This window comes from Vanessa cardui, chromosome 7 (assembly GCF_905220365.1).
Source record: "Vanessa cardui chromosome 7, ilVanCard2.1, whole genome shotgun sequence".
Classification (NCBI taxonomy): domain Eukaryota; kingdom Metazoa; phylum Arthropoda; class Insecta; order Lepidoptera; family Nymphalidae; genus Vanessa; species Vanessa cardui.
Genome location: NC_061129.1, coordinates 8,929,779 through 8,952,748, shown reverse-complemented (window position 1 = coordinate 8,952,748; position 22,970 = coordinate 8,929,779). Strand labels below are relative to the sequence as shown.

Genomic DNA, 22,970 nt, shown 5'->3' with positions numbered 1-22,970 from the left:
GTAAAATGATACCAATAATTCTTTGTTCTTTCAGTACCTGAAAGCCCTACTTAGGTCCACACTTCGTTGCACCTTTAGTTTCAAAAGAAAATTATATATTTTCCGTCGAATACTAACATTAACAGCTGGGATTATAGTTTAATTACGTCTTTTTATTTAATATATTAAGTCCGTTTTATTTCAATAGAAAGTGGTATTAGTTTCAGTTAATTGTGAAAGCCAACTCTGAACGTCGATTCGCATATTGTATTCTTCGAATTATGTCAATAAAATAGATATTAATAAGTTCTCGCTTTAGAATTATGTGGTATATCGAATTCGTAAGCGGATTTTGTACGCATTTACTTTTACTATGGAGACTTATAGATATTATTTACTTTTGCCTAGTGTTGAACGAACTATCCATTTATGAAATCCGAGGTAAAAAAAATCAGGAATATATTTTACAAGTAATAGATTTTTCTTTGTACGCTGTGACAATTATCCCAGTGCAATATCTAGTCTAGTAAATACAAGATTTCTTTTACTTTTAGTTTTACTACGTGTGCTTGCAAGAGTGTTTTCAGCGGCTGGAAGTCAATTAGACAAAAAGCCTCGCAATATTGCCTGTAATTGCACCCACTGTGAAATGTAAGGATGAAAATACGTGGTTCGAGAGTTTAAAAATGAAGGCTTTTATGAATGCATTTTCTAGTAACGTCCGCCGACGCAAAGACTAGCCGTTCGCAAGCCAAACGACAAACGCGAGGAAATTGCTCACCCCGAAAGGAAATTGAGATGCTCCTCATAAAATCGAACCCCCACTTTAAGTAGTCTATATGCAATCAAGTATGGATCGGGGTATAATTTATGAATAAGCTTTTGAACTTCCACCTCCAAATATGATCGTAAATTCATACGAATTTCAACATTATTAGGATACACGTGCGTGTGTGTGTACTTGGAAAATACGTTAAATTTTACGTAAACATTAAATTATAATACTGTTATTTTTTTTTCTTATATTATTTTGCAGGGTAAACTGGAAAATAAGCCATCTAATGGAGAAGTGGTCACCAAAACCCAAACATTGATACTGCAATAAGTATTAATCATTCCTCATATAAGTTATGCACCACTAACCTTGGGGACCTAGATTTGATGTTCATTGTCTGTATATGCCCTTCAAACCGGAACACAACAATACTAGATAAATATTGTTATTTGACGGTAACATATATGATAAGTGTGAGCATGCATACATATGTTTATTGTTGTTTATTAATTATGCAATGTTAATTATAGTACATATACGTGCAGCACAAATAACATAATGTTATAGTAATAGACCATCATTTTGTTTTAAATTGAAATGCCTTTGTTTCAAACTAATAGAAAACCGGTCGATCGGTAAGATTGGTAATTAAATTTATCGATATGCGAGATGCGAATGAAACTAATACTCATATCTTACTTGATATATTTTTAATTAACACTGGCGTTGCAACATTTATAAATACACTACTATACATACACTTTTTAGTAGTTTGATTCCCAAGTAGGAAATTTTATAAGGTGATTTTAGTAGAGGCTTTCATAAAAACTAACTTAAGAACGCGCAGTAGTGGGATTCACAAGCAAAACGAGATCAAAGACATTGAAGACAAAACGGGGTCAGTAGATACGTTTTTGTGTAGCAAGTCACAACGCAGACTGTGCGCAGCAACTCGTGCTGCAAGCGTTTGTCATGTTTCCGTTCGCACCGTATCGTTGTTGAGTCTAGTACAAATCTTGACGCACAAAAAGTACGAGGGAGAATATTATTTAAATTGTTTTTAAATTTTTCTTATATATAAATATATGGAAAATTGTAGCAACTTTTCAATTATGAGCCTAAATAGCCAAGTGCCAGCCAGCCACAACAAGTGCATCTTAAGCGATGATTACAGGTTCAAACCCAGGCAAGCATCGCTAAATTTTCCAGTGGTGTTTATAGTTCATCTAGTGCCCGACAGAGAAAGAAAAAATCTTAAAGATTTCTACCTAAATTTTCTAAAATATATTAAGCGACAGATAAAAGTTAACTAAGGATCAGAACAATCCTAAAAGTTTTCGACTATATTTGAATTCTAAAACAAAATGGATATGAATATAAATATGAATTACCAAACAGGGAGCAGATTAAGCGCAACATTAGAGTTGAACAAGAGAATCGAACGAATACGAAATTTTGAAACATGATGTAACCATGCGTTAAATTTGACCATTTATTGCTTGCGGGCAAATAAATAAATTACAAAAATAAGACAACCCCAACTCGCTGGGAACACAGGCCGTGATTTGCGTCATCAGATACGACGAGAGTTGACTGGAACGGAATTTAAAACTGTCACTGATAAGCACACTAACTCATAATAATGGGTTCAGCCTCGCCCTGCGCGGTCTGGCCACTGTCATGTCGCGCGTCGGCTTTCAGTAATGTATTTCACTACGGATCGCCGCCGGTATTGCTCACGAGTGGCGCTCTTTATGACCAAGTAGCCATTACATAGCTTACCATTACTCAAAGAGATTATAGCCTTTTATGGAATTATGCGACACTAAATTGCAAATTACGACTACGATTCCCTATAACGTTCTCATTTAACGCGTTAATTGAGTTTAAAAATATAATCACTTGACATTTATCTTTGAATTTTAGTATCGTTAAAAGGTACGACCAATGAAGCAATGTATGGACCTTTTGCGATTGTTTTTCAGTGTTACATTTGCACCATAATGTCCTGAACAGGCATATTATTCAAACTCAAGTTGTTGACGACAGCGATAATCATAGGAAAATAAACAGGAAGGCATTTGTTCGGGTCCCTCTCATTGTTACGTTACAGGAAAATAGGCCTTTGTGCATTTCTCGTATTTCAATAATAAATTTCGTGAACGAAATAAACAATGACTAATTAATACAATTAAAAGTTAATCAAAAACAAAATATAAATAAATAGAACATACCTATTTCAATACACAAAAGGTTAATTAAAAATATATGTATAAACGTTGCCAATTAACTTTTCGCCTATTTTAATTACATTTTCCTGTATTTATGTACATCTCCCTTTAAGCTTCTATGGTTTTACATTATTTTCATTCTATGTTGAATTTACTGTATTATCAATGTAATAATTATTAACATTACTTGTCAAACAATACAATATAGGCCTGTTTTTAAAAAGTAATTCCCGATGAATTGAATGAATTTGATTTTCTAGCTCTTTGTATGGAACACGTTATTATAATGCGGTAAAATATATTAATAAATAGAATGTTAAATAAAAAAAAGCTTAAGGGTACGGAGAACCTTAAAGAGTATTATATTAAGGGGAATTTGATTCAACAGTTAGAAACTAACAATGATATTTTGTAGGAAATAACAATATATCATGTCATCATAAACCGTCACGCTATATCCGAAATGTTTGCGGTGTAATTGTATCGATTAAAACGTCAGTAAATTACATTAGATTACAGTGGCATGGTTAATGAGCCTTAAATTAGCTCGTTACGAATTAACTATTTTAAGACTAAATAACTACCTTGATTGTGTAAGTTATGATAAGCGATATAATAATTAGTTAATATCGGAAAATTTATCATCATTTTATTAAACAAAAATCTATATGAAATAGGTAATGGGTTACTAACTATCATGAGGGTTAGAAATGAAGATTTACATTGAAAATGATCAGCGTGACCAAAAAGGTCGAAAATATACCTATCACTATTAGATGCGATGACTGGACTATTGGTTGAGTGATCGCTCTGTTTTTCTCCAGATTTTTTCGGTATAGGTAATCTATGTACCCAACATATCATAAATTTATATTGAACAAGCATAATGTAGTTTCAAAAGTAGGTACGTGTTGAATGTCTTCCTAAATAAATTCGGTATATGAGGATATGAGAACCAAAATTTAACGGTATAAATAAAAATAAATGTTCCTCTGTAATATTATAAACCCTTTATTACAATATACTTCTTTATTAGTAACTCTCATTGGTCAACTGAAATATTTTTCGCAATATTTAATCAAATTGTAAATTGGATGAGAACCACTTATCCACCAGAATTAAAATATAACACGCTGACCCGATGCGTGCATGAAACTCTTCAACGATTACTAAATTTATGATTTAAATAACTAGAATTTATTTGAGCCATGAGTTGGTAACAGCTAAAGATTTTATGAACAAAATCATCGCAAAACAAAATCTTCATCTTTAATCTGTTGAACAGTATGTTTGCTTGCAAACGATAAACCTTTTTGTAAATAATTGTTCTGTGTTGTTACAAAGTTTCTTTTTGAATCTGTCATAAAGTTTTGTCTAATCAAAACTGAAATTCTTAATTTCCTCATGTTCTAGTTTAAAGTATGAGGGCGAGCCTGTCTTGCAGGCACAAGGGACATAATGTCTTAGTTCATACGGCTAACGGTGAATTGGTTGAATTGTCATAAATTATTAACGATTTACTGTGTGTTCTACTTAATAAACCATTAAAAATAAACTAGTTCGATGACCTCGGAATGGAAGTTGTTTGGCAACAAAAGCAAGTCGAGAAAAAAAATATTCAATTTGAATATATTGTTAAAAATTATGAATAAAAATAGTATCAGAAGATTTTATATATGAGGTATACATGTCACCGTTTTCCAGATGAAAGCTTTATTTTCTCCGCTTTTACGTGGCTCTACTTTAGCTCAAATTACGGCGGTAAACGGCGAACATGCCGCGGTCGTCCCACAATGCATTCCTGTAATTATGCGAAAAAGGCCGCGAACGCCGAAACAGACCTCGAGAGCCGACTAGATTTATCCACAAGTACTGTAGTTACGTCAAGGTTGAACACAAAAACTACACCAGCTTTATTTCCAAATAAACCTTTTATTATAATTTTCATTCGCTTAAAATTCTCAAATTAAGCAGTTATGAAATTTATTTCGAATAGTAGGCCAGTTCGTACAACGGTAATTGAGCAACATTAACGCATCCGACTCGTATACTCCAAATAGTTCAAACATAATTACGCTTTCAGGGTATACCTACTTAACTGATCAAATTAAACTCTTGTTAGTACCGAACACACAATCTCTGGATTTGCGATGCGATTCCTTTTAGAAACTACTAAATGGTCGTAGCCTATTAAAAGCGGAATACTAACCGAAGCCAAAACAGACTTCCAAATGCGCATTAGATAGAACGTAGAACGACTTGTTCGATAATAAGTAATACTGCTGGTTATGTACGGATTTAGATTAATTTTTAATTAGTATTGAATTCAATTCGTAAAAAAAAATTTCCACAAGTAAATTTGAAATAGTCTAAGTTTCACTAAAACGGAAGGAGGCGTGGCCGATCCCGGTCATCAATCGTCGCATACATGCGCACCGATCAAGGACGCCTCTCACGTTCCAGAATCAGAGTTTTCTACCTTTAATAAAAACTTTTAGTCCGAACCTTACGGCAGCAATAGGTAACCAATTAGTTCGAAGTAATCTCGAACATACGAAAAATGTTTCCCGTGAAAATAATAAGTGTGATTATAGAAATAAGAACACATTTATTGGCAAACTTAAATGATTTACGCAGTTATTATTATTGTATATACTACAAAATAAATGTATATAAAAGATACTTAGTATACGGCTAACTAATTTTTTTCTTTTTCATTATCACTAAGTTTTTTTTTCTTTCAGACACATACCTAATATCAACGTTAAAGGTCGACTAATTTTATTCAATTTAATATGTAGTAACAGAAACAGCCTGTGAATTTCCCAATGCTGGGCTAAGGCCTCCTTTTCCACTAAGGAGAGGGTTTGGAACATATTCCACCACGTTGTTCTGATGAGGGTTGGTGGAATGCATATGTGTCAGAATTTCGATGAAATTAGAGACATGCAGGTTTCCTCACGATGTTTTCCTTCACTGCCGAGTACGAGATGAATTCTAAAGCTGTAAATGTAATATAAACTTTTAAATTACTCTTAATGTTACGATACTTATATCGTCTCTTTATATGTCAGACAATTTGAGCGTCATGTGTTTTAAATAAATTAATGAAATCGTCTGCCTGTCACTACAAGCGGCACGTGAACATTATTATATAAATTACAATGAAACTCTGATAATTACAAATTTTGATGTACGACAACAATGTCCCATTCATTTCATTTTTAAAAAGCTCATATTTTATATAATACAAAATCATGTAATAATGTTATTTGTTAAAATATTTTGCCAAAAATATACTGTAAAGTTTTAAACAGTATATTCCATATATTAGAATGTAAAGTTAAACTACACTTGAGTTAAACAATAATTATGAAAATTATACGAAATATTGGTATACAGGGGAATTCGAACTTGCGTCTCTCGTGTATCGTGTCGATGATTCGCTAATGAAACTTTGTACAAGTGTTTGCTGTAGCGAATCAGCCGGGTATCATGTTATACATAAATGTAACATTTTACATATTCTCAATGAATAATTTATCATGGTTACGAACTTTTCGAACATTCATTGATATTAATATTACTTACAGAAAAGTTACAAAACGTCGCATTAGAATTAATTGATCATTAGGGACGAAAATGAAAAAAATATCTACTGTACGTTATTTAATTACAACTTAATTTTATATAAATTACATTTCTTAGAAATCATTCTGATTTGTGATTTGTGACTGATTTTTAATATAAAATTAACCTTTTTTCATGTATTTTAAACATTATATTGGCAAAATACTTTACAACTACTAGCGTAAAAACCTTCAAAATTAAGTCGCAAATTTTGTCCCGAAGATTAGGACCAAATACTAGAAGTTATATTATAAGGGTCTTATTGTCCTAAAAACATTATCCTCGAGTATTTTAAACGAACAACAGTTGATCATATCGCTTCACTGTAAACTTACAATTTAGTGTAATATAAAAAGTTACCGAGCAAATGCGTACATTCAGTAATTACCAAGATAAATGTCCAATGACGATTCACGTTGTGCGCTAGCAGGATGAATGGTGGGCATTGAACATGGAAATGGTAGCAGCGTCCGGCCGCAACAATCGCCGGACTCGGTCGCTTGTTCATGACCATTGACCACTGACATACGAATGAGACGAGAACTGATTTATTCTGAACCCATTTTAAAATATTACCAAAGTATACTTCTAAAATTGAATATGTCACTTGAATATGTAATTTAGAAGAAGAAAGATGAAGAAATGATTATTTAGATCATGAGAATTTACTACTTAATCTACAAAAAAGGAAAGAAAATATTAAAAAAGAGATGATGTAGGTAATTATAGTGGTCGTGTCCTAAATAGGTGTAACATTCATTCAGGGTCTAAGTTGGGTTCCAAAAACCCAATGATAGAGATTTTAATGTTAAGGAATATAAGAGCATTTTTTTTATATAATAAATAAATATAAAAGTTTATAAATATGATTATTTCTGCCCGAACATAAACATGCCATTGTATACATACATTCTATAACACAAGGGTAAGCGAGGCAAGTGCCCGGGGCCTTCATTGTCCGGGGGCCCTCGAAAGGGTTAAACTTAAATTGTAAATTTTGTATAATCTTACGTTGGTACGGTGCACATCGGAAGCCCGGTGATATAAAGCGCACAAAGAGCAACATACGACAGAAATCAATTTTGATATATTAGACCATTATAAAATGGCAAGTAAAGGGAGGCAAAAAACAACAAAGAGTCCCGAGACCCGAGAATAAGTTGAGCCGGCCATATATATCTAAGAAATGAGAACCTCATGATTTAAAAATACAAATCTAACGTTAATAATGATTAGAAATATATATTTTTAAAGACTTAATTTTTAAACTTGAATATAGTAATACTTCCGAGGGGCTTTTCAAAGAGAGATGTGTATGCATTCAAAATAAGTGACCCGTAAAAAAATCTTCTCCAGACTCATTTAAAGAAGAATACGAGTAATATTATTTCAATTTATAAAATTATATTTTACATGATAAAATATTTTCATTCTAAAATTGAATTGAATAAAAATTTATATATCCATACAAATGGCATCCGAAGATTGGTACATAAAAATACAATAGAAATATTAAAAATAGGCATTTAGTGTTGAAATAAAACAGTGTTGCGAAAATCTAAAAATAAATGAATAATATATACATATTGTAGTTTTTACGAAACTATTACGTACAAATATATAACGAGGTTGACAGGTGCGATTTTAGAATTGATTAAACAACAGAAATTATTTAGACAGACTATTAATAAATGGACAATAGCCCAAGCACGATTTCTCTGTATTCAGTTTTAATATACAAATAGTAATATCAAGTCCGTGCTTAAGATAACATAAACGTAACGTGTTATTACACTGTCCCGACCAGCCTTTCATTATGTTAAATACAAGAGGAATCGGAATTAGTCTATTATTTTGGTATTTCAACCTAAACGTTACGGTAACAATAGACCTAAAATAATACGAGACCAAAACAATTAATTATAATGTTTAAAATTGTTACAAATATAATTATTTTTCATTATTTGTCGAATGTTATAATAACATTTCATTTGTTTAATGTATAAATAACAACAGTGACTGGAGTTGTTACTACCATTGTTTCAATGATATTTCGTAATTTTTAAATAGAGAATATGTTTCTTTTTTTCTTTTTTTTAAAGAAGCTCTTCTTCGTATTTTGTTTTGACTTACCTTATCTCGGGACTACGACTAATAACTGATGTATCAATATAGCCGAAGGAATGAAGGTAGATTCGCTTACCTGAAACAAATAACCATATAAATTGATTACTTTGAAGATAAACATCGTACACTCTTTGTTGTAGCGGGAATTATACAGAATGTGTTTTTGAATGTTCGTAGTTCTTTTTCTTATATATAATAATCAAATACTTATGTTCGTTCCAACTGATTACACAAATAAAAATAGTCATTGGTCGTATATATATTTATTTATACATGTTCGTCTTTTCCCGTGTAGATGATTTCTCGTTACATTGTCTTATGTAGTTACTGTCTTTTAATGCGACGCGTCGATCAACATTTAAAACCACCTGACGGGGCTCAAATAGTGATATCACAGGCTATGGAAAGCCAACTTTAGATTTAGTCTCACTTATCATGAAATAATGATATCATATTAAATCCAAGATAGCGGATATCACATGTCAAAACTAACAAAATGAATTAAACATTTAATAAACGTATCGAACATACAGCATTAACTTATGGTTGACTGTGTGCATAGTCATCAATTCAAGGACTAAATAACAGAACTCAAGTTATCACATAACATGTATTTTGTCATGAGTCCGATTCCACTGACAAATTGTCACTTCGCAATCGAATCGAAATGTAATCGTTGAAGTTGTCTTCTATTCTAATAACGCAACGGTCCAGTTGCGGTTCAGACGAAGTTGGATCAAAATAGGATCGGAAACGTATTGAAACCATTACAAATTAGCAGAATTGGCAACAGTAACGAAACAACTGAGGTTTATTGTACAACTATAACAAGTTAGTAGTATTTGCTCGATGTTTATGTCAAAATAAATACTTAATAAACACACAATATAAATAACAACAACAACAACAGCCTGTAAATTCCCACTGCTGGGCTAAAGGCCTCCTCGAGGAGAAGGTTTTTGGAACATATTCCACCACGCTGTTCCAATGCGGGTTGGTGGAATACACATGTAGCAGAATTTCTATGAAATTTGTCACATGCAGGTTTCCTCACGATGTTTTCCTTCACCGCCGAGCACGAGATGAATTATAAAGACAAATTAAGCACATGAATCAGCGGTGATTGTCTGGGTTTGAACCCGCAATCATCGGTTAAGATGCACGCGTTCTAACCACTGGGCCATCTCGACTCTTCAATATAAATACATTTTACAAAATCAGCACCGAGACATTACCCATTTATTATTTTATTAGAGAAAAAAATGACTCAACTTTTTCTAGTTTCAAGATGTTATTAGAAAACTTAAACTCGACGTTATTGCGTTCAACCCTTTGCAAAACTTTTTAGAATATTATTAATTTGTTGAAGATCATTGTACTTTAATATAAAATAAATGAAATAAAATATTGTTGCAGAACTAAATAAAATACTTTCTAGACTGTATAATTGTTTTAGGTATCAACGTCGTCTAATGGTGAATAGTCACCACCGCCCATTGAAATTAGTGCCGAGAGAACTAAGAAGTTTTTACACCAACAATTCACCATCAACCGTGAACTAGGATGGTACGTCTGTTGTGCCTGTAGTTCCACTGGCTTACTCAAACTTCAAGGCAATATATATTGCCTTGAAATGCTATCCACTCAGACGGGCATAGACAAAGCCCTACCAAATAAACTGAATCATTGGTTTGAAATAAAAAATAAAATCAACAAAATATTTCAATACTATTAATATTTCTTTATTTATTCATTTTTGTTGATATCTGTGGTAAAAATGTTTCAAAGGATTACTGGGAAAATTTTAAACCGCACATAGAAAAAGATGAACACATTTAAAAATAAAAAAACAAACAAACACTCTTATATAATTCAAATTTAAATTTACTGATATATTTCATTTCACTTCACATTCAACCTGAATATTTTGTCCCATAATAAGGAAGAAGGAAGTTTTACTACGGAAGTTTTTTTTTATAAAAGGTGAAAAGATTTTCCTGAAGACCCCAACCCTCATTAGAGATCACCCAACGGAGAATTGAAGACAAAGATCGAAGATGACCTGCCAAAGTATTTAGTCGGAACTAAAATAAATGAGATGGATTAGTTTCACAAGCCATTATTGGAAATATGACGAATGCTATTTTACAAAAATTGATTACCATAAGTTAGTCTTCATAATCCTTTTGTTTTTACATTTTACATCACAGTGAAACTCGCTCTTTTACCGTTACGATTACGAATAAGACCTTAAAGCAATAATTTGATGTAAAATCACTAATTTTATGAATAATATATTCATACAATTACTAAGAGTGATCTTAATTTTATATAGTAAACAGATACCTAAACACGAAAAGCAGAGTTATGAGTAATGTTTACATTTAATAATAAAACACAAATGACGGCACCATGGATAGAAATCCTAATCGAAGATTGTGGGTTTTAATGCGGGCAAGTACTATTGAGTCAGCTTGTTATCGTTACGGTCCCGCCCAACCTCGCACATGTGCAAATTATTAGAGAAAATGAGAAATGCAAGACAATATTATGTGGATTTATTTATTTATAGTTTATATAAGTATGTCGAACTCCTATGCTGAACTGTTAGTCTTTATAGCGAACAGAAACTGGAAATTGTGAAATCGTTTATAGGATTCATTCGAATGTTATTTATATAAATCTTTATCTATAATGGTATTAATAAATTGATGAAATAATTAGGTTTTTTATTATGTATATCTTAAAATATAGCCAAAGTTAACTCCACAACAGTATAAAAAATTTGTAAAAAATATTTACAACATAATTATGTTCAGATTATTTTTTCCTTTATTGATCTTTCTATTACTGAAAATCACATCACACCGTTAAGTAAAGAAGTTACATTTTTAGGTCCCAATGCAATAAAAAAATCAGATGGCCCGAATTTGGCTATTTTAAAAACGAACGAACGAAACGAACGATGATGTTAGGGGACAAACAGGCAGAATTGCAAAGCTTCTTGAAAAAGTATGATATATCATACTATTTATAATTTTGATTATGTGGTTAACAGTCTGTTATAACATTATGATCTCTTGCATGCTTGTAGTACTATCACAAAGTAACAGCAATGTGTTGTTATTGTTTCTCGTTACCAAAAGTCTTTGTCTAGCTTTGAAACATGAACGCATTATTAGTAATCAATAGTTATATTAATAAGACGGTGTTCAGAAATTTATTATTGAATGGAACCTTTCTTAAAAGATGGCGACATCTAGGAAAATTTTAGCCAACTTCACAGTTCTCTTCAAGGAATTGTTTAGAACTGTAGACTTCCGCCATGTTGGCGTAGAGGGCGCTACGAGAATACAAACAAGGCCATCTAGCGGAGGGTTAAAGAATCGAAACTCAAAATATGCCACGTTTATAGATGGCAGCACTAACCATAGAGGGAGGATCTCTTGGGATAGATGTCGCTGTTAGTATGGGTAGATTCAAAATTAAATATTGTACGTATGTATATTATTATTAAGGGTTGTCTTAATAATATATATGAGTATGAATACAAATTTGGTTTTTACTTAAATACTAAACAAACTGCGTTTTTAAGTAAAAAATGCCTTCTTATAAAACCTTTTAAATATACAACCCGTATTCCCAATATCTTAGATTATTTTGTAACAAAAACACATTGTACGAGTATATATTTCGTTTGTAAATCGTTCGTAATTTCCCCGCTGGCTGTAATATCTCTAGAACGTATCTGAACGTCATCAGGAATGACTTCGCATCAAGAGCAGTGGTGCGGTAATTGGTTTGCAGAAAGGCTGGCGTAGACAGGTGGACAGGCCGTGTTCACCACAGTACTCGTTTGTGGTCGCAGCTGGCTGTAGCCGCTGCACGAAATTGGTAATTAATATGAAATATGCTATAAACGAACATATCAAATTGTCGCTTATAGGATTAAACTGTTATTGTTTGTGTTGATCCCTTGTTGAGTTATCAAATGACAGTAAGCCAGTGTTTAATTTAGTACACGCTTAGCTTTATATCGCTGTGATTACAGGAAAAACACATTAATTTTCATGAAACTTAGTTTTAGCTATGTGTGGAAGTTACGTAAGAAAATATTGTTATTAAAATTATTCACAAGATCTTTTACGTACCCAATGCATGTCAAGACGATTACAGAACAAAAGCACACAGCGACACGTGCTCATGTTCAAAATCGTTGGAACGTAATTATGAGTTTGATGTTAGGTTTATTAAATTAATTTGTTTTTATTCTTCGTGTATTATGTCCGGGTTATAATAAATTCACTGAAAAAATCTTTTTACGAATATTTTTTTAGACATTCCGTTTTTGTTTAAGTCAGGAAATTTTATTTCCATTTAAAAATATTCCTGATACAATACATACCGCCTTGAAATCATACTTTTTTGTTATAATATGTGAAAAGTAAGTACAGTACAGTAATTTTACGCTGCATTCATTTATGGTGCGATATGTGGGGATGAAAGCCATTATACTCGTGTACGTATGTATGTTATACCTACATAGATTTTTCTGACATTAGGAAAAAAATTAAGAATGTAATGTAGACACTTTTCTGCCGAATGTTATACAGCTATTACATAAAATACAGTCTATATTTACATATGTTTATATATATTTATATTAAAGAAATATATCCCTTAATATTGTAAATAATACAACAAAAAAAAAAATGAAAGTCATTTTAATTATTTTCGTTACTTTTAATATAGTAATAATGGTAATTATAAATATCGAAATATAACTTTGAATTATTCATTTCGTTTACTCTTAAGACAAAGCGAATGGGTCTGAAGAAAATAAATAGTGCAAAAGTATGGGAACAGATCAGTCTTAGGAGCAAGTTAGTAATAGGTTACTACTGGAAATTATTGAACGGAAAATTTCCGGTAAATTATTTGCAATTTTGAACTAATTACCACCCACGACCATAAAATAAATACAAACTATTCGGCTATTACAAACACCATTTATAACAATAAAAAATAACATATACAAAGTAAAACCTGTAGAAAATACAATGTCACAAAAAACTATAAGCGCTTAATATCTACTTAAGAATTTACGTACGCTTTACGCTTCATGCGAATTTCACTTACTACTTAATTATTTCAGTTTTCCAATTAACATACAAAGGTTCTCTTAAAATCGTGCATTAACCCGTCACTATATTTGAGTTTTCATACTAACTTAGTAACTTAGTTTTATTATTCTACATTACTGTTTATAGAAATATGTATGTATGATGCTACATCTAATTTGTGTCATACTATTACATGATACATATGGCTTTAAAAATAAGTGAAACAAATTAAATAAAACGAGTCCTATCCCTCTTTTTCTGAAATAATATATTAGATTTCAAACCTGACAATATAGTTTTGAATTATGAGTCTAACTTGACCATCACGTCGAGCCCACATTGTGAATTCAAAACGAGTTGTCGATTGAATTATTATTCGTGACTTGAATATTATATCGAAATTCAAATATCAATTAAAAATATGTACGTTGCACATATGGTGCGAGTCCAGTTCCCGTTTTTAACTTTATTTTATAAAACGGTATTTTTATTTCACTGAATAATACCTCGTTTGAAATAGGTAAAATGAAACCATTAGACACATATCGAGGTATATACACGTATATAATTACATAGAGTGCACGAGAAAACAAAGCGTATAATCGTATGAAAGTACTGAAACTTTGAACCAATAAATTTCAAAATTACGTAGACGTTTAACTTCGCGAGAATAAATCTCGGAAAGAGATAAGTTATGCGGACAATATTTTATAGCAGTCGCTCAGGGAGAATAAAGTTCAAGGGGGTAATACAAAAGATCGCATCAACATTCCGCGTGCGAGTGGACTGCGGCGGCACGGACCTTTCTTATTAAATATTATATTATTTAGAGGCGAGATCAGTACTCTTGTTGTATGAGAATCGATGACGCCCGAGACGAGCGTAGCTCTTAGACGCCAGCCTCAAAGGGGCCAAATTATCGTCACTGTATGCAGATCCTATCTCTCTGATTCTCAAATCCTTTGTGATTACAAAATAATGTGCACAAAGCTCTTTATTACACATTCGAGCTATACTCAAAATATGATATTCAAATGCACTTCATACATCAGAATATTACAATTTATCAATAATATTATTTTACAGTAATTTCATATGCATTGTGTAATATCTCAAAGTACCTATTATATCGCTACCTGGCATACTTTTCACAAATGACGACTAAAGTCTTATCGTGGCTTAATGAAAGCCACTGTGGGATTTCAAAAAGTTTAAAGCAGGTCTTAGTTGGTGTGGGTCGAGGGCGCGTCATAGCCTCTTGACCTGCCACGAGACGGTACTGCTAGAATTGCAGTTTGCATGAGCAAAACAAAACTCACGTTTATTTATTTTTGATAAGGAATAACAACATATTGACATCTTAATATCATCACCAAGTCCTAAAGTCCTAAATAATATTCATGATTTCAAATGATAATGTTCTTACTAATCACAGGACATTAAAGCTTAGTAAAACTTATATTTTATATTATAAAAAAGTATAGGTACGATGTAAATAACCATGATAATATCATTAAGGACTGCTACTTTCTCGTCGACTGAGAACTTTTTAATATAGCATTGAAATAAACGTAAATAATTACAATTGACTTGCATGAAAAAATATAAAATATGTCATACTGGAATGTGAAAATTACTTAATTGCATTTTATAAGGCTTATATCACATATCTCACTGAAATTACTCATCATTAAAAATAATTTATATTTCTTAAGAAAAATAGATAGCCACACATTTTAGAAAAATATATTATTTTAAATTACTTAAATAAAGGAATGTTTACTATCAAAGTTATTTGAAAAAATCTAACAAAAACCTTCCCAGAAAGTTTGTGATCGCTGTGATTTTAAACGTCATAGTTTATCGGAAATCGATCTTATTTTTTTTCCTGAAAAGAGCTCACGAGTGTCACGAGCAACAAGCACAGATATTAATTATCTATCGAAGTTGCTAATTAACTTTAAAGTTCCGAGTGTGCTGAGTTTGGCAGTTGACGTTGCCTTATACAGTTAATTTATGGTACCAATTATCTAGAGCACACGGTGGTTTCCAGGTTTCCGCGCGATAAACTCCGTTCTCACCGTTCCAGCTGCTACATGCAGGTAATTCTGATATTAGTTTCAAACTAACCACATTTTCAGCAGTTACTAGTATAAAGTACAAAGGTTTTATATTTATTCAGCACACCGTCGCTTGCGCGGAATATTCGAGAAGAAAGGAAGGGTAGTAATGAAGTTTCCACCTAAATTGTGAAAGTCGCTCTCTTTTGTTTTTCCTTTTGCTTATTTAGCAAATATAATTTATATTCAAGTAACAAAAAATATATACCTATGAAATGACAGATAAAATATAGGTATATTATAATTTCTGTAGCGAAACGAAATTAATGCGGTAACACAAACTTTGATACATATTAGAATATGAAATATTATTTTTTTATACGTTTTACGTAGTTATACGTTACATTATTCTCAAAATATTAATAAACTTATTCGTCGCCATTGTAACTTATAAAATATTAAACTTATTACTCGCCTGTGAAAAATAAATATATGATTCATTACCCTTACAAATATACCAATATATTATATTTATATCAAGTTAAAATCTTCTCGGAAGCAGTATATTTGATTATATTTTGTTAAGAAAGCAAATATCAAAGACCTGGGAAACAGAATACGTCACGGAAAGAAATGCAGCACGATTATATATTAGAAAGAAAAATATAATATATTTTCACGACATTACAATATATTTAATATACATGTATAAGGTCAGACAAATTACGATATAATGTCGGATATTGAGCTTTATAATGTTAGTAGATACAAAATGCTTGGCACATCTAAATAAATATTAATTAAAATATATATATGTAGTTGCCTTAAATTATCAATTATGTTTACGACCGATTTCAATCACTGGGCGAAAACTAGAACTAAATCTTCTTACGAAATGATGAAAGTATTTTTTTATTTATTCTTCCAAACAGTTATAATGAGTCTGCAAAACTATATATCTAACTAATTAAGCAGTAACTAGAATGCTAGCCTTGCATATCTCTTGGTCTATATATATATATATATATATATATATATATATATATATTGACTGTTCTCCTACACCTAAAACAATAGAACGGCTAAACACACTTCTAGCAGTATTAGATAAATATATCAATTCATAATTAGAATTACATTTTGTGTTCTTGGTAAGGCTAAATAAGCTGTATTTGGTCTCAAGATCGATTTTTTCCAGACGACCTTCAAATTAAAGATAGGATAGTTACGATAAATAATGTATGCCGCAGTACAAACATGTGAGCCTATTTATTTTTCATTAGGTAGCCGTATTCGATAACTGTCCCGATTTTCCAAACTAGCGCAAACGTGATCCCAGTATGCGATTGTTTTAAAAAATACATAACCATATTTTTACGTGCGTATATGACTTACTTATTTTCATATAAGCAAAATGTGTGTTTGTTCATTATTGAGCCGAGATAGCCCAGTTGAAACACGCGTCTTCACCGATTATGATTTTCAAACCCAGTCGAAAACCACTAACTTGAAATCTGCTTAATTTGTTTTTATAATTCATCTCATGCTCGGCGCTGAAGGATAACATTGTGAGGAAATCTGCATGTATCTAATATAATTTTAATAAAATTCTACTACAAATGTATCCGCTAATGCGCACTTTTTTGTGTTTTTTATGCGCCAATCGAGCAGGAGGCTCACCTGATGGAAAGTGATCACCACCGCTCATGGACATCTGCAATAGCGAGGGGCATGCGGGTGCGTTGCCGGCCTTTAAGGAAGGAGTACGCTCTTTTTTTGACGGTTCCCAAACCGTATCGGTTCCGAAAAATGCACTGGAATTAGCTTCTCAAAGGAAAGACAGCAGAAGGTCCTTTACAACCTGATACTTTTACGTTTATTCATTAGTCGATTTCGAAACTCAAACAAAACTTATGAAAAGCAAGTTTGTCTATAAACATTGTAACAGAAATATATCTCAGGAAACAACTTGCCGACTTCAGTAGTTACAAGAAATGAGTTGACTGTTGTTTGGTTATAACTCAGGGGATTAATTAAACCTAATACTTTGTCAGTTGTGGTATTATATAGAACTACGTACGAATACAACTCAAACACGAATATCATGGCCGAAAATCTCGTTTCAAATAACTTCATGTAAGTAATATTACGAATTGAATACAAAACACAAACAATAACAAACAGAGGCACTTTATAAAGATATTCAAATAAATTAATTTTATTCGTTAAAAGAGATATTGGCAAAATTCAATAAAAATATTCATTTCAGTTATTTCAGAAGCAACGTCAATTACTCGCACATCGATCAGAAACCCAGGTAATAAGCTTACGGGTTTATTTCGACTATGATTGCTCAAACCTATTTACCGAAGCATTTTTGCGGTGATGTAATTACGATATTATTGCTTACACACAAATGTTTCACTAACTTGCATAAAATAAAATCATAATTGAAAAAATATTTATGTATGTGTACTTTTGGCATTATGTAGAAATATTACTTATGGTGCAATGTTATACCATTGCTAATATTACCTATATTAGTCACTGTCCGAGCACGCTCTTTAGCTTTTTAAACAATGAAATTTTACAAATTCATTTCATGCTTGCAAGGTTCCGAAATTCCCCGAAGAAAGGAACAAAGTGGTTGGGTAAGAACACCGCATTGGTCTTAGGTCATTAAAAATAATAGTACATTTTATTTACTCAGCGGTGAGACTTTGTGTAAAGTCTGCCTGCTCAGTACTATTCTACCCCCAAACAGCCAGTGCAAAACAGTCACAAGGGACGTAACTTGTTAGTTACCAAATTCACAGCCTTATAAGATGTAAGAAATAATTTCAATTCCTTTCAGAGCCAATATCAAATCAAAATATTCTCTAATCAAGTAAGCTCAGAAAAGCACTTTTGAATTGTAGTGTTACAACACTGGATTAAATTTCTGACAGTAGTCTCAACATAGATGAACCAGCATAAACACAGGTGTTGCTTTTTACCACCATTTTATTTACTGAGTTTATGTCAATCAAGTACAATGTAATTTATATTCTCCCTTGTAATTAAAAAGTAGTAAGTCCAAGCTTTATGATCAACTTTGTGATATTTATATATATTTTTTAATTTCAATATATTAATAGGCCAAGTTGAAACATATTTTTTTATGGTATATGTTGGCGGACGAGCATATGGGCCGCCTGATGGTAAGTGGTCACCATCACCCATAGACAAAGACGCTGTAAGAAATATTACCTATTCCTTACATCGTCAATGTGCCACTAACCTTGGGAACTATGGTGTAATGTCCCTTGTGCCTGTAGTTACACTGGCTCAATCACCCTTCAAGCCGGAACGCAACAATACTGAGTACTGTTATTTGGCGGAAGAATAACTGATGAGTAGGTGGTACCTACCCAGACGGGCTAGCACAAAGCCCTACCACAAATTGAACCTGAACTACCTACGTAATCTTGATTTTGAAAATATCTGCCTCAGGATGTATTTTGCGATATCGGAAGCCAGGTGGTTAAATATACTTTTACTCTTCTTGGAGATATACTGATTGTTTAAAAAAGATGCATTTGATTTTTATAATAGTGCCCCGCAAGTCTTCTATTAAATAAAAACACAATGATTTACACTGTTATGTAAATAACTTAGTCTGTATTTGTAAAATATCAAGAAATAACTAAACATGAGACTATTATACGAGCTATAAATTCAACAATATTACTTTACCGGAGTAATAATACCGATATTACATAAAAGTTTTATAATTCTGGCAAACTTGTTTTAGTAGCAATCTAGAAAAAATATTAGAAAGCACAGCTTGTACTAACAGCCAGCGATAACAGGGAAATGTTAGGTCATGTGAGCGAATTAAACATAAATATAGTTTTCATCCGAGCATTTGTAAGCTGTGCGAACTAGACGATGCATTAGGGTGATTAAAACTTGTAACAGCAAAGACTGTCGCCATTGCCTAACAATCTACATACCTGCACAAGGTATCTATGAACAAGGTACGTTTTAAGCAACCTGTGCACAAAAAAAAATCAAATGATGAAATAATAATTATATTTTCAAAAAATACCTACCCTATTTTAATCAATAAAAAGTGATATTATATCTGTATAAATGTACATTCGTATGTCTTGAATCTGTAAACAGCTGGTATCTGAGCTAAGCATATGAAAACCTAGTTTCCATTATAGTCATAATGCCAACCAATTCTCTTTTGAGTTACTCTCTATAAACATATTTTTATCAATTCCATAGTGTATTGGAGACTAATAATAATAGAGCTTTGAACACCCTACTAATATAATAAATGCGAAAGTTTGTGAGGATAGATGTATGTATGTTTGTTACTCTTACATGAAAAAACTACTGGTCGGATTTGATTGGAATTTTATAGTAACATTATAGGATACATCAGAATAACAACTAGTAAAATCAATTTCAATTTCCTAATAAGTATTTATAACTGGGAGCTGAGATGGCCCAGTTAGAACGCGTCCATCTTAACCGTTGATTTCGGGTTCAAACCCAGGTAGGCACTACGGTATATATATATATATATATATATATATATATATATATATATATATATGTATATGTGTTTAATTGTATTTATAATTCATCTCGTGCTCGGTGGTGAAGGAAAACATCGTGAGGAAACCTGCATGTGTCTAATTTCTTCGGAATTCAGCCACATGTGCTTTCTACCAACCCGCATTGTAACAGCGTGGTGGAATATGTTCCATTAGGGAGAGCCCTAATGGGAGAGGAGGCCTTAGCCCAGCAGTGGGAAATTTACCAGGCTATTACTTCACTTTTTTTATTTATATTTGTAAATGATAAATATATTAAAATTAAATTTATTTTTCAATATAAAAAACACGCATTGCAATATTTCCTTTCGATTGAAAAAAAATTGCATCAGTTATATGAAAAAAAAAAGTCTTAACAAAAAAGCTCACCGATATATTTTTTGATTGATGTTATACAATATGTGTGATGTATAATTGTATACAAAAACTCACCAATTATGAGCCGAAGAAGGCTGGCAGCAAGCAGACCCAGGTCTGGAGAATTAGCCATGGGTCAATCTCCCGCGCGCGCGTACACTATTACCGGCCATCACACCCGACCGCACCACCGCAAATAATATCAGTAATTTAGCAACTACACAATGTTCTGTCCTGGACCATATTCACATTAATAATTAATCGTAAATGAGTAAATCACTGTCCAATGTTTGATTGAATAAGCCTCCATTTAAAATTGAGCGAAACGCGAGCGACGATGGTATTCCCTAGAAACCGGCAGACAACTGTGCTCAATAATTCACTGAAAATTGGTGTAACTTTTTTAATTTAAGCTTCGCAATAAATGCAAGCTCTAACTCGTGATTTATTTGAGATAATACTTATTATGTTGAAGTAAAACTTTGCATATAGGAATATTTTTTTCTGTTTACTTTAAAGCCCTTCGTGTTCTTTATTGATTAAATGAATTTCGTTCATTTATAAATTAGTTATTGTTAATTTACTTGTAACTATTAGGCGTCTCAATTACATACAAAAAATCGTTCTAAAGTGTATTACGGATTTTAAAGAAATAATCACATTATATAAGATTTAATGTCAAAACTGAATTTAGTATTGAGTTTGTCCGTTTCTCATCATAATTTACAAAATGAATGAAACAAAAAATACCAGCATTAAAAACTAATATAAGCAGTACGAAAGTTCTTAGCCCAAGTTTCAAAAGTTATTTAACACTTCAAAGTTAAAAACGCAGCCGGAATAAGTTAGTCAGGTGGGCCCAGTTATCGCTTGGTTAAAATGTAAATTGTCTTCTTTTGTTTGCGCAGACCGATCGACAACGCGAAGCGTGGCCTCGAACAACAAAAATGCTAAACGCACATTTGCAAAGCAAGCTGCCGTACGTACGACTATATCCCATTTTAGCATATTCAAAAGTCACGGGCGCGACTGTATAATTGCTATTCTTTTACACCAAACTCGCGAAAACAAATTGATACTGATGTAATGAACGTAATGGATATTACAAAGTCCACAACGTTTACCAAAGTGGGGAAAATAGGAATCTTTATCTATCATTCATTTATAAGTCAAATAGTTATATACTTATTACATACTTTAAAGCTATCATGTTTTATCAAAACGGTAGCCTATTGTTGTAGATATAGGTATCAATGGTGTACAGTCAAGAGTATCGCATGTATTATATTTAAATAAAGACATAAGATATTGCTCATTCAATATAGAGCTCCATGGCCCTCTAAATATATAATATATTGATGTGAATTTTTAACTCATATTTAATCACTATATTATAGTATTTTATGTCAAGAACGCGCGTATTAAGTTAAATCGGTAGAGACCGATCACGATATTGAACCGAGGCTAGCGCCACTGAATTTTTACGTGCATAATTAGTGTATATAATTAATTCATTTCGTGCTCGGCTGAGGAAGAAAACATCGTAAAAAAAGACGTTTCTGTCAAATTTCTATAGAATTTTTCCGCGTGTGGTACCACGAGCAGAGTGATGGAATGAACTACATAAGCATTCACTTAATTTTTATATGCTATAGCGCTTATTATTTATTGCCAGTAAGTCATCTTTGGCACATAGACCTAGTATATAATACACCTGTACATAACACCTGATCTACAGTTAATCAGAAAAAACATGTTTATAGAAAGAATAACTGAATAGTTTACAAGAATATATAATAGGTAAACATGTTTATACATTTCTAGGATATAAATGATTGGCTACACGCGTTATGTATAGAAAATAAGCAAACTACATTGAAATTATATTACGGGCTCTCGTATTTTTTCTTTTCTACCACAATATTAAACACTACCCACGCAAACAAAAAAAAACACTTATCAATGCTTGATGTGTAGTGAACTTTATCAATAAAAATAACGCTGAAACCAACAAAATATTTGTTTAATACAACACATAGTTGGTGGTTTGATAATATTTGGCAAAACAATTAGTGACC

At 32.1% G+C, this 22,970-nt stretch overlaps 1 protein-coding gene across 3 annotated transcripts in view; it reads right to left on the bottom strand.

Moving 5' to 3' along the window:
- The window catches only part of LOC124530838 (neural-cadherin-like), a 261,718-nt gene that overhangs the window by 118,161 nt on the left and 120,587 nt on the right, over positions 1-22,970 (bottom strand). The window contains exon 1 of one of the 3 annotated variants that reach the window (XM_047105167.1): positions 20,968-21,193. The exons of the other annotated variants lie outside the window; for them this stretch is intronic. Within the exon in view, the coding sequence (XP_046961123.1) occupies positions 20,968-21,025 (58 nt within the window). The 5' untranslated portion in view covers positions 21,026-21,193. Of the gene's footprint in view, positions 1-20,967; positions 21,194-22,970 lie in introns of those variants that run through there. 3 annotated transcript variants of the gene reach the window in all.